The 13,758-nt window shown below is 33.0% G+C and overlaps 1 protein-coding gene across 2 annotated transcripts in view; it reads right to left on the bottom strand.

Moving 5' to 3' along the window:
* Positions 1-586: 586 nt before the first annotated feature.
* The window catches only part of LOC129256879 (cytoplasmic aconitate hydratase-like), a 31,448-nt gene continuing 18,276 nt past the window's right edge, over positions 587-13,758 (bottom strand). For both annotated transcript variants that reach the window (XM_064097498.1, XM_064097499.1), the window contains 8 exons: positions 12,667-12,802; positions 11,168-11,252; positions 9,678-9,834; positions 7,675-7,799; positions 6,910-7,014; positions 6,209-6,622; positions 5,499-5,684; positions 587-2,810 (listed from right to left, as the gene is read on the bottom strand). In XM_064097498.1, coding sequence (XP_063953568.1) covers positions 2,694-2,810; positions 5,499-5,684; positions 6,209-6,622; positions 6,910-7,014; positions 7,675-7,799; positions 9,678-9,834; positions 11,168-11,252; positions 12,667-12,802 — 1,325 coding nt within the window. In that variant the 3' untranslated portion in view covers positions 587-2,693. The remainder of the gene's footprint in view (positions 2,811-5,498; positions 5,685-6,208; positions 6,623-6,909; positions 7,015-7,674; positions 7,800-9,677; positions 9,835-11,167; positions 11,253-12,666; positions 12,803-13,758) is intronic.

The raw sequence follows: 13,758 nt of genomic DNA, 5'->3' as shown, positions 1-13,758 counted from the left end.
GTGTTATACATGTATTTTGATTACTGCCGTAAGGGAATTGGTACTTGGGAGAAAACCACAAATCCCTGATAAGTACACGGCCCATAGGAAAGTTGTCCCTACCACTTGTCATAATTCACTGACCCAATTGCCAATTTGAAATTTACATAGTATATAGGGATCTCAAATTTAAAGCAGCAATAATGTTTGTATTGCTTGTCAGATTTCTTTCAAACTTTAATGTTACAATCGTTTTTATTTTTCTCCTCTCTCACACAACATTTTATGACCAAGGTTGGATTTCTCTTTAATTAGTATTTCACATGACATATAAAGACAAACGGGGGTAGAATAAATGGTTACTGTTCTTTTTAAAGATGTTTGCTCAACAAGAGTTAAAGTATTATCAAGATATCTATAAAATAATATCATGAATACACCTTATCGATTGGTATACACCAATATATATATACCTTATATGGCAGAAGAATTATTAACCCATTATAAATCTGGAACAGGGGGGAAAATCCTATTGCTATTATGCTAATTAATATATTTGACAACAAAATATATCATTTGGAGGAATATATCATCATCACATCAACAATTCGTGTTTTTAAATTAATCTAACAATTTTATTCGTCTTTCAAGAAGCTGTCAAAAAATTATAAATTTCTTTGATAGTGAATTACATAATGACACAATGATATCCAATGAATAAACAAGAATGAATTTACAGTAGTCATAAATACACATATTGCTTCACATAAATTCACTCAAGCCAATTGAAACTACATAATCATCACTATGCATCAAATTTGCAAAATAGATACTCACTTTAAACAGCCATATAAAAATTATAATTCAAATCATAAAATTAGAAGAAAATAATATTAAAACATGTATTTTGTCCTCTGTTAATAAGGCATTAGTCAATAATACATACAACATTGCCTTGTAACAAAATGAATCTTCGCATGAATTTGTAGTTCATGTCAATATGGTAATTGGATTTGATCGAGATCAATAAAAATGATTTAAAATATAAACAAGTGATATCAAATCCTTTGCAATAATTTCCCTTCATGGAAATCTAGTACTTATTTTCTATTGAAAATAACCATTTACAACATTCATGCTGTTGTTTGGTCAAAGCAAGAATACTTTTGTGAGATGAGTAGGATATCTCAGTGAAGATTTTTTTATGATTATGAAGCATGTGTGAACTATGGGTGAGTTTATTCATTAAATTTATGCATCATCAATTATGAGAGCACCTTAATACATGATCTTCAACACTTTCAACTATGTACAGTATCAATTGATAATTACTTTCTCATTCATAGAAACTAATATCAAAGCCCAACTTTTCCTGCAGACACTTAAAAATATGCTGACTGAATGACATTCATCTCTTCCAATTATTCATATTACACACTTTAAATAAACCGCAAGTTTAAAACCTGCTCCAACAGAGGTTATTATTGGGAGAGATATGCTATTTCAAATCAATAATTCCACTGTGATTACTGATTGCAATTATTTGATAACAGAATGTTTCTCAAATGAATTCAAAACAAATCACTGTAACATTCAGCTTAATAAAAGCTCATCATGAGGTATATACTTGTATAGGCTAATCAACCTTCATGGCTTACTAAGTATTCACAAATAATAACACATTACTTCTGCAATTCTGAATAAATATACATATTCATACAAACTCACTTTCTTTGCTATTTCATTATCACATTGACCAAGAAATTCAAACAGTATAATGTGAAAATTGTACAAGTTCATTAAACAGCATGATCTGGCCCATAGGGAGGTTTGAAAATATTTGGCTATGGAGAGTGGGTGAAGATAAAGTGACAATTATTAAACCAAATTAGCTGTGTATGTATTGAGACAAGTGCTGTATAATTCTAAATGTATTACCTTCAAAGAAATGATGAAACCAACACATCTCTAGACCTTAAAATGAGTCCACGGGCCTGTTACAGAAAGAGTTGCGTTTAAACGCAAGTCAAAATATCAAGCACAAGTCCAGAATACGGGTGCTTCATTAGCTGACAATCAAGTTACGCAAGATTTTTTGAGTTGCGTTTGATCGCAACTCTTTCTGCAACGGGTCCCACCTCATATTTACATACCCATTAACAATTATAATGATTTAATTGAAATAAATGGTTTGGTTAAAATAAATGATAATAATAATAAAAGGACTAATAATAATTGTAAATACATACATGAATTTACCAAATTATTAGAGCAATGCATTCAAGAAATAAATGATTAAATGAAATATACCCTGCTAGGGCTACTATAACATAAAACTTTAATAATCAACAATCATGTTTCTGACTTTCAAGGAAAAATATCCTAACATAAATCATCTTCATGAGTTATTTCACACATCATTCCAGAAGGATCATTAACCATTAAAATTCCTATCTATATAAGGAAAGCAAGAGACATTTGAAATAAGAGAAAGTGGACTAATATTTGTTTGCAATGCCCATCATGTTGGAATATTCCAAAAGGAGTGAAGACAGTAAATAGTATGAGGAATTGCTAATCATGAATACTTTGTTAAAAAGGACATGTTTGTTATAACAGTACAACAAAAAATATGTAATGATGGCCGTATGAAATGGGTAACTACATTACTTGTAATTTGATTGTGACCTTGTAGATGAGTTGAATGTTTTTTTTTATTCCTCCAGTATCCTACGCACCATGTAGTTCAGAATGCCTCCGTTCCTGTAGAAGGTCAGTTCAACTTCAGTGTCAAATCGCACACATACTTCAAATGACACTCCATTGTCAAGCTGAGAAGAAAACATAAGTCATATGTAATCTAATTTATTTAAAGTAGAAATATATTGAAAATCATAAAAATAAAGAATTATATATCAAATTAAAGGGGAAAATAAGAACACGATGGTGTACATCATTTATCATGGAGACCGATGAAACTTACTTAATTGATAGTTTAAAGTTCTCTCTCTGAATGCTTCAAACACGCACAATTACGTCCGCGAAATTGTTTTTTTTTTATGGTGTGTATAAGTGTACGAGAGACGTGATTGGCTCCCATGTCAAGCTCCACTTGCATGCAAAACATGTTGCGAGGGTACGTTTTCTCCACACTGTCACTGAATACTTCGATCACGAAATGAAAGAAAACCCAGAAGTTTATCTAGATTTTGGATTTTCAAATTGATGATTTTGAAGATGAAGAGAAAATTGATGAGGTTTCTAGCTCTAGTGACATGGATGGAGGTAAATTAGGGGAATTACGCCTATGATGATGAGTCGGACAATTTAACTTGCTACCAACTCATGCAGCTGCTAGTGCTAGCTGCACGTACCGCGGGCCAAAATAAATCCATGAAAATGAATTCCAGCCTGACCATCCAGACAGAGTGTCTTCCCTCATTTACTTTAAAGAAGGAAAATAATGATATAACTGTACTTACAAACAAGTGAATATATCCGAATCTGAAGGCAAATCAACTCAACGAATAGCGGCAGACGATATGCACCGACGATAAACTTCACGTGGCTGGGATTAATTGTCATTCGTTCTGTTAGGTATAATTTCTATCTCATTATTTTGACAAAATTACGAAACTCTGGGAATTATTTATTTATATAAAAATATAGTAACACCTCGCACTATTTTTAAATTACGATAAAACCTTTTTTGAAGCAAAAAGTTGAGGTAAATTAAAATTAGATGTAAAAGATCATCCCCAACATGCGTAGCTCATACATGATTGTAAACAAACCATCCAATTTGCCGATTGAGAGCTGTGCAACACGTGCATCTACCGTACTCTCTCAGCCAAGACGAGCAAGCAATGTGTGTTTGTGATGGTTTGTTTACAATCACATTCGGATATATTCACTTGTTTGTAAGCACAGTTATATTATTATTTTCCTTCTTTAGAGTAAATGAGGGAAGAGACTCTGTCTGGATGGTCAGGCTGGAATTCATTTTCATGGATTTATTGTGGCCCGCGGTACGTAGTGCTAGCTGCATGAGTTGGTAGCGAATCGGCATGCATGTTGAATTGTCCGACTCATCATCATAGGCGTAATTCCCCTTATTTACCTTCATCCACTTCACTAGAGCTAGAAACTTCATCATCATTCTCTTCATCTTAAAAATCATCAATTTGAAAATCCAAAATCTAGATAAACTTCTGGGTTTTCCTTCATTTCGTGATCGAAGTATTCAGTGACAGTGTGGAGAAAACGTACCCTCGCAACATGTTTTGCATGCAATGGAACTTGACGTGGGAGAGCCAATCACGTCTCTCGTACACTCATACACGTCATCAAATTCGAGTCAATTCAGAGACCGATGGGAGGCGCATTCCGAGAGGCATTTTAGCGCTTTTTAATTGGCGATTTTCACCTCATGTATTACTTTCGTTATTTTTGAATGACCAAATGATAATCCCCACATTATGACCTTTCCACTGATATATAATAAGGCCATATTCATAATCAATATATTTCTCCTTTAAAGAACATCTCTATTCATTTTTAACAATTGGGCAATTTTGAATGGGCAACGCATTCTGTTACCAATGGTTTTAGAGTTTGTTTTTTCTAATTTGTATTTAAAAAAAATATTTTCAGTTTTTGTGCCTTTTATGGATCTGGATCTTGCCTTCTTTTTAGAGTTTAATATATCTGTTCTATCAGCTCAAATCTTTCATTAAGTAAATTTTTTATACTTACGTATGTATTCGTGATATACTGATATCTTACAATGGCGTGATTCCTGCTAGTATACAGCTTCTTTTAAACCAAGGAACAGGGTATTTAGGACTTTCAACAGGACTATTCTTATCATAAGTACAAAGTGAGGTAATCCTTTTTTTTTCTCATATGGAATAACCAACTTTCATAAAAGACAAGTTTTATTTAACAGGATGTTATGTAATATTTAAAAAATAATTAAGTGACACACAAAAAGAAAAGCATACAAAAATTGACACCTAAATATTTGTTCTATTATTATTCACCATGATACACTTTCAATTAAGACATAATTTGGGCATTGCAAGAAATCTACGTTTAATTGTAAATGAAACATAAGTCCTAAAATCAAGCATAATGTACCTTCACAAGAAAACTGAGTTGCAAATCAAATACAGATTTGCTTTTTTAACCAAAGGACATAACTTTGATTGTGAGACTTACGATCGATTCAGAATTGAACCTAACTTTTTTGCAATGCCCCAAATGTCTTTGGAGGGGAGATAAATGAATAAGCAAGAAATATGTTGTAACAGAGAGTCAACTGAAACCATTCTCAAAATACATACTTCAATCAAGTTTTATGACCAATGATCTACTTCTTTTAGAGGAAAAATATCAATCTGTACTTATATTTCTCTTTTGTATATCCACTCAAAAATCATTGCATCATTGAAAAAAAAACTAATAAATATAATGTAGTATACATGACGGATTCACAGATAAATGTATACTGAGCTTACCTTGACTGTAATCTGCTCTCTTGGTTTCAGGTTTTCAGGTAGAACAATAGTGTACTTCTCTTCACCAGTCAGATTCAAAGTCTGAGCATTCTGACCTTCCAAGAACTGAAGAGGTATGATACCCATACCAACAAGGTTGCTTCGATGTATCCTCTCATATGTCTCAGCTATAACTGCTTGAATACCCTACAATCATGATGAATAGAAGAAATAAAATCAAAATAAAACCTGCTGGAATGGATGATAAATGCAAACCATCCATAATAGTGACAGTGTGACTCACATCTTATGGTATAAATTACAGATAAAAGCAAAAATCAAGTGATTCCACAACATTAATTTGCAGCTGGCAGAATATTTACATATTTCAATTAAGAAGAGGGGAAAAATAGCCATTAATTCAAATAACTGAAGTGGGTTAAACAGGTTTCATTTACTAAGCACATCAAACAATAAATTTCTAAAACAGAAAAATGTGCATTCATTATTTTTTTCATCAGAGTTCCATGCATAGACGAGAGACCCGATCCCTAATTTGCTAGGAAAGGATTAATACTGCATAAAAATTCAGGGATATCTAAAATCATTTGAATAATTTAAATAACTCAAGAAATTTCCCTGACTTTTTCTCCTTCAGGAAAAAGCCTTTCTAAATTTCCTTGCCAACATGAAACATTTTCTTATTGAATGATATCATTGATGGTACTCACAAGCATCCATGGTCCCTTAGCAGCCCAGTCCCTGGATGATCCGGAGCCATAGTCTCTACCAGCAATTACCACCAGTGGTTGACCATCCTTACCATACCGATCAGCTGCATCAAACACATCCATTGTGTCTTTTGATGGAATGTGAATAGTCTTGGGTCCTGCCTTACCAATGAATTTGTTTAACAGACGTATATTTGCAAAGGTTCCTCTGGCCATGACAGCGTCATTACCACGACGACTGCCATATGAGTTAAATTCACGTGGTGTGAGTCCAAGACTTGCAAGGTAGCGTGCTGCAGGGCTGTTCCGTGCAATGCTACCTGCTGGAGATATGTGGTCAGTGGTTACTGAGTCACCAAGGAAGAGAAGGACTGAAGCATCTTTGATGGTCTTGGCTGGTGGAAGTTCTTTGGTCTACAAAAGAGCAATGAAGAAACACACTATTAATCAATCATATTTTTCAGCAGCTTTGAGTCCAATCTGTTACTTTAAAAAAAAGCCTTGTTTATTTTTACAGACATTTTATGAGTGAATTCAAGGACACATTGTTGTCAAAAATACTGAATTTTACCACCTTTTATTTTGCATATAACAAAGATATATTTACTGGTAATTTCCCTGAATTCTTTTCCTACCTCTATGTGCTGAATAAATTATGCATTTTTCACTACATCATTTCAGAAGCATGAATATCTACTTACCATGGTTTCAAAGAATGGAGGAGATTTGATGTAAGTTGATTTTGGGTCCCAAGGGTACAATGTGTCATCAGAAGTCTTAAGGTCATTCCAACTAGTATTCCCTTGCTGTAATTAGGAAGAAATAGAAAACAAAATAAATATTACATTCCTGATATTGGAACAGGTGAAGTGGAATGGCCAATTAAAACTGACAATAACAATATAATAACTGTCATATTACTTTAATTAAGGTAACTAACCATTCTAACCTATGTGTTGATTAAATCACTCATGTTCATAGAGGTGTCTAGGTCTAGTAGACTACATATCAATAGGTTACTGGCTTAAATCCTGTTGTGGTACTAATATCCTTGGCAAGACATTGATCTATATTTACCACACTCACCCTAGAAGAGGCTAATGGGTAATTGGAAGGAATTTAAATGTTTAAGTACAATATTGGCAGCTTTACTACTGTCGGGCTAATCATAAAATATATGAGACATGAGTGCTAAATAAGAACCCACTATTTAATACTAACTATCATTTTATCACAGATATTATACATATACCTAACCTTTTGTCTGTGTAACCTGTCAACAGCAGTATCAACATCCTTGTAGTCAGGTTCATGAGAATTCTTAATAATCATATACTGTATTATGTATGGACAAGTAACTTTGTCATAGTTTTGCAAACTGTTATTCAAATCTCCTTTTATATTGTACATCATTTAACACCAGAAGCCTAAACTTTGAAAATTGTTTGAGACGGTTTTCATAATACCTCAATTTTGCCATAGACATCTTCAAACATGGATGGAATGACATTCTTCTTCTCTACTTCTTGAAGCTCTGTTCTGCTTGGCCAGATATCTCTCAGGAAGATGTCTTGGCCATCTCCATTCTGACCTGTAATATTACATAAAATACTCTTTCTTTGAAACTTATCTTTACTTTTTCTTTCTTAAAATGTATTATTTTTAGTGCAACTTAGCTTAACTAAGAGGGCATTTGTCTTTAAAGTAGAAAAATCAATATTCTTCAGAAAACGAACTTCCTTGTTCGGTAATCAAACGTAGAGATTGCAAATCCTAAAAAAAAAACATACAAAGTCTTGAAAGTGCACTATTACCTTCTAAAATGTGTTGTTCATTTCTTTGTTATATTTCCAAAACTTCTCTTATCTAAGAGCTATATCAATGTAAAACTAGCACATCAATGATGTGGAGCTCATCCGGCATCTCGCAACGAAATTTAACACAATTTTAATTTCAGCCCAGTTGACACTGTAGTGAATTATATTGGTGACATAAATTGAGGATATAGAATTGAAATTGATGAAGAAATGACATAGAAGCATTTTTTGTGATCTATGAATAAATTTCATATATGAATAAATTTCATATAAATTAAGCATAAATAATTTTCTAGTCAAAATTTCATAAGTCTGTGTAGAACCTTGGTGAACCTCATGTAGCTCTCAGATGGAACAAAAATAATCAAAAATAAATCAACAAATAAATAAGTAATTTTTGTGAGTTTTGAAAATATATGAATAAATTAGCATATTTAATGAATTTCAAAATTCTGTGTTGAAATTTTGTATCACCACCTCGGGCTATCATATAAAGCAAACAAAATTGAAATTGATCAACAAATGAAGAAGAATAAACATTTTTTTGTGATTTATGAATAAATTTTGCATGAATTAGCACAAATAATTTTTCAGACAAAATTTCAAAATTTTGTGTACAAGTTTGGTGAACCTCATGCAGCTCTACCAGATGGAAGAAAAAATTCAAAATCTGTCAACAACTAAAGAAGAGGCATTTTTCTGTGATTTCTGAATAAATTTTGCATAAATTAGCATAAATAATTTTCTGAAATTGATCTACAAATGAAGAAGAATAAACATTTTTTTGTGATTTATGAATAAATTTTGCATAAATTAGCACAAATAATTTTTCAGACAAAATTTCAAAATTTTGTGTACAGGTTTGGTGAACCTCATGCAGCTCTACCAGATGGAAGAAAAAAATCAAAATCTGTCAACAAATAAAGAAGAGGCATTTTCTGTGATTTCTGAATAAATTTCGCATAAATTAGCATAAAAATTGTTCTAGTCAAAATTTCAAAATTCTGTGTAGAAGTTTGGTGGACCTCATGAAGCTCTACCAGATGGAAGAAAAAAAATCAAAATCTGTCAACAAATAAAGAAGAGGCATTTCCTGTGATTTCTGAATAAATTTTGCATAAATTAGCATAAATAATTTTCTACTGAAAATTTCAAAATTCTGTGTAGATGTTTGGTGAACCTCATGAAGTTCTACCAGATGGAAGAAAAAAAATCAAAATCGGTCAACAATTAAAGAAGAAAAAGCATTTTATCTTTATTCGGACTTGAAATGGCGAAGAAGAAGCATTTTGAAATTGTGGACGGACGACAGACGCCGGACGCCACGCCACGGCATAAGCTCATTTGGCCCTTTGGGCCGGATGAGCTAAAAATAGCTAAATACAATTGCATATGCAGTCATTTTTTTTATATCAATTTAATTGCAAATCTGCACATTAAAGGAATGCAAAAAAGCAACAAAAAATCTGCACATTAAAGGAACACACTATCCAATTATGATGTTCATTTTAGTAAAGCATATATTTAAAAAAAATAACATCTCTGTGATTTATATATTGAACAAAAAGTGTGCATTACATGCTTCACATGAACTATATGAATTCTGATCCCAAATCAACAAAAGTATAAAAAGACAAAAGATTATTGATTACCTAATGGCTCTGTCTCAAAGTCAATACAAACAGTTCCAGCTAAGGCATATGCAATGACTAGAGGTGGCGAAGCTAAGTAATTAGCTCTGGTCAATGGATGGATACGACCCTCAAAGTTACGATTACCAGACAATACACCACATGCTACCAGATCTCCCTGTTATATAACAAAAGAAGATTTATATAGGTTATAGTCATGTATTCTACATGTACCATATTCTCCCTTTTGAGTGAGATTTCTTGCACCATTCAACCTCATTTTCAGGTATTCAATGACGTCTATGAGCTTTGACAATGAAAAACTAATCAGATCAATAAAACCTACATGTAGATGGATAAAAGAGTACAGTCCGACCTCTCTTATCCGGACACGTTGGGACCAGCACCAATCCGGATAAGGGATTTATCCAGATCTGGGAGACCCAATATTAAATACATGCAGCTGCCTCCCCAACGGCGGTAGCTAGCTACACGAAATCTATCGTAGTGAGCGTACAGACAGTACTCACTGCAGTGTCAGTGCAAATTATAGGCGGTATTTTTACAGAAATGAAATCGATCGATGGCCAAAACTTTTGGATAATTTACCTGCTAAAATGATTGAGGTATACATCGAGCATACCTCGAAAGAAAGAGAATGACTCTATGAAACTAAGTTTTACAATTAGATCATCGCAGCTGGCATCGCACCTTTGCAATGTCAGCCATTGTTATACTGACTGTAGGCCTAAACATGATAGATGGCGCTGTCCGTATTGAGGCCTGGCGCAAGCTAGCGAGACATGTATTGTTTTTTCCCCCGAGGAAATAAAGAGAGAATGTGATGAAATGTTTGCGCTGCACCCTGATTTACTGGAAAATTATCCTTTTTAAGTTCTTTAGGTGGTTTGGGTGAGATATTTCCATAAAAAATAATGTTGTTGTAGGTAGACTATATTGGAAAACATATGTAATCAAAGTGAGTTTGCATATAGGATTGAGTTTAGCTTGAAATCTCATTCTCCACGTACTAGATTGAATTGGAAAAAAAAATCTCGGCAAGTGTGCGTCCAAATAATAGAGGGATCCGGATAAGGGGAGGCCGGATAAGAGAGGTTGGACTGTAGTGTTGAGTTGATCCATTAAGGAAATGTTTTTTTTTAGTAATTGTGACAACAAGCCATTTTCACATACATGACTTCGGCCCTTTGCACCTATGTTACCCTGCATCTGATCACACCATTGTCAATTACGAGTACAGTTTGAAATTGATCTGTCAAATTCTTTTTAGGTTACTGTAAGAAGGATACATAAAAAAATAGATCAAGAGATTTAATGCCTCCAGCAACCACTGATATAGTGGGCTGTGGCAGAAAACAATTAATTTTGATATCAAATGAGCATAAATATCCAATAAACATGTTATGAAATCAAAACGTGCATTTCATCTAAAAGGGACAAATAAATCAAAATGATAACTCACAAATTTTACTAGAAGTAGAATTTATTACCTTTTCAATGGCTGAACTAACAGGTTCAGATAGTGGTCCAGAATTTCCAATACATGTCATACAACCAAAACCAACAATGAAGAACCTAGGATATCAAGAGAAGAATAATATCGATATGTCACAATCAACATGATTTATCAATCAGTTTTAAAATTTTGAAAATAAGTGATACATAGCCAAGAAGAAAAATGAAAGTCAATGTACTTTTAATTTGTTCAATCTGATTTCAGAAATATTACACTAGCAATTACGGTACACAGTAGAATATTTACAGTATCCTATTTATGTTAGAAAATTATGTCACATAGTAGCACCATTAGAGGCAACACCAACAAATGTTCAGTCTGAGATGGAAGCTTTGCTCCAATCTATTTTCCAAAGAATTTTGTGTTTTGTATCTTTTTATAATTTCCGCCCTTTCACACGGTAAAAAAATTGTTATTTGAATGATGATTCCAGTGAAAAGGGTAATGACAAATTTTAGCACGTGTGAAACCATACTAGAATCATGAACGCTAATCACAATGTCAAATTCAAATTCTACTCTGGAGGTGAATTCCAGTTAAGTTTCACTCAAATCAGGGTACGAATTTTCAGTGTGAAAGGTCCAAAGATTCTAAAGACGAATTGCCATCATCATTACAATGATGATTCAAGATTCATGTGTGAAAAGGCCATCTGTTAGTTCATCTTCTAAGTTCATCTTTTAAAGGTCAAGTCCACCCCAGAAAAAAGTTGATTTAAATAAATAAAGAAAAATCAAACATGAATAACACTGAAAACTTCATCAAAATCAGATTTAAAATAAGAAAGTTATGACATTTTAACGTTTCGCTTATTTTTCACAAAACAGTGATATGCACAACTCAGTGACATGTAAATGAGTGAGTCGAGATGTCACTCACTCACTATTTCTTTTGTTTTTTATTGTTTGAAATATACAATATTTCGATTCTTACGAATTTGACAATTGGGACCCCCTTCCTTGAACCCCAAAATGTTAAAATAATAGAATTTCACGTGTTCAGGGAGGAATGAAACTTTGTTTCACATGGCAATGACAGAAAAAACAAAATATTTCATATAATAAAATACAAAAGAAATAGTGAGTGGGTGATGTCATCGGTCCCCTCATTTGCATACCGAACAGGATGTGCATATAACTGTTTTGAGAAATTAAGCGAAATTTTAAAATGTTATAACTTTCTTATTTTACATCCGATTTTGATGAAATTTCCAGTGTTATGCTTGTTTGATTTTTCTCTTTCTATTCAAATCAGGCTTTTGTTGGGGTGGACTTGTCCTTTAAGGATTTCCATTCCTTGTTTAATTTTAGATTTATTGACATGAAGTTTGCTCAGAGCACTAGAATTCTGTCAGTGCCACAGGCATGCAGCCAAACATCAAATCTCTTAAATATATTATGCAATAGCAGTTCATGTGGAGGTTTAATAACAGCAAAAAAGGAAATTCAAATTAACAAATAAAATAAATCATACCCAAGTTTTTCAAGATAAGGAATAACACCACTCTCCCTTAGGTAGTATGTCACAACCCCACTGCCTGGGCTTAGACTAGTCTTGATGTATGGCTTCACTGATAAACCAGCTTCTACTGCTTTCTTTGCAAGAAGACCTATAATAATATCAAGGTATAATTCATTATTACTATTCCAAGGTTATTGCAAATGAATTTCATTAAAAATATATTCAAAGATAGAAAAGTTAAAGGAGAATGAAACCTTTGGAACGAGATAGCTTGTTTGAAAACAGAAAAATCAAAGAAAGAGATCAATGAAAGTTTGAGAAAAATCAGACAAATATTGAGAAAGATATGAGCATTTGAATATTGCGATCACTAACGCTATGGAGATCCTCACATTGGCAATGCGACAAATATGTGTGATGTCACTTGTGAACAACTCTCCCCATTACTTTAATATATTTTATACTTAAACTGCCTCTTTTATGACATCTGTCAGTAGATCATGTTTTCTTTTTATAGGAGGGCATGTAATACAGATTTTTAAAGAATACATCATGGATAAAGAGTTTGTATCACCATGAGAAAAAGCAAAAAGAGACAGTTTGGGGGGATTTTATAGTCCATAAAAGGGAAAGTTCTTCACATGTGACATCACACATCCTTGTTGCATTGCCAATGGGAGGATCTCCATAGCATTAGTGATTGCAATATTCAAATGCTCATAACTTTCTCATTATTTGTCCGATTTTTCTCAAACTTTCTTTGTTCTTATTCTTTGATTTTTCTGTTTCGACAGAAGCCTACTTGTTCCAAAGGTTTCATTCCCCTTTAATTTATATTACTCACATCTGCAAACGAAAGAAAAACATATTGCTTCATTATTCATGTAATTGACAATTGTCTGGTACACAGGCTGAACTGTTCATTGGAAGGAGAAATGAATTTGACATTGGCATGGAAGAGAGACGTCTTTGTTATGGAAATTAAGATAAAGAATATCTCATTTTGGGTTGTTGACATTTTACATTAGTCCAAGAAATCATGTTTGAGAAAAGAATGATTTAAAACATGACTGGACATTGAAAATTTGGATACTAAATTGCATG

The sequence above is a fragment of the Lytechinus pictus genome, chromosome 3 (assembly GCF_037042905.1).
Source record: "Lytechinus pictus isolate F3 Inbred chromosome 3, Lp3.0, whole genome shotgun sequence".
NCBI classification, from domain to species: Eukaryota; Metazoa; Echinodermata; class Echinoidea; order Temnopleuroida; family Toxopneustidae; genus Lytechinus; species Lytechinus pictus.
The sequence above is the reverse complement of the archived record's forward strand: the minus strand, read 5'-3'. Positions and strand labels throughout refer to the sequence as shown.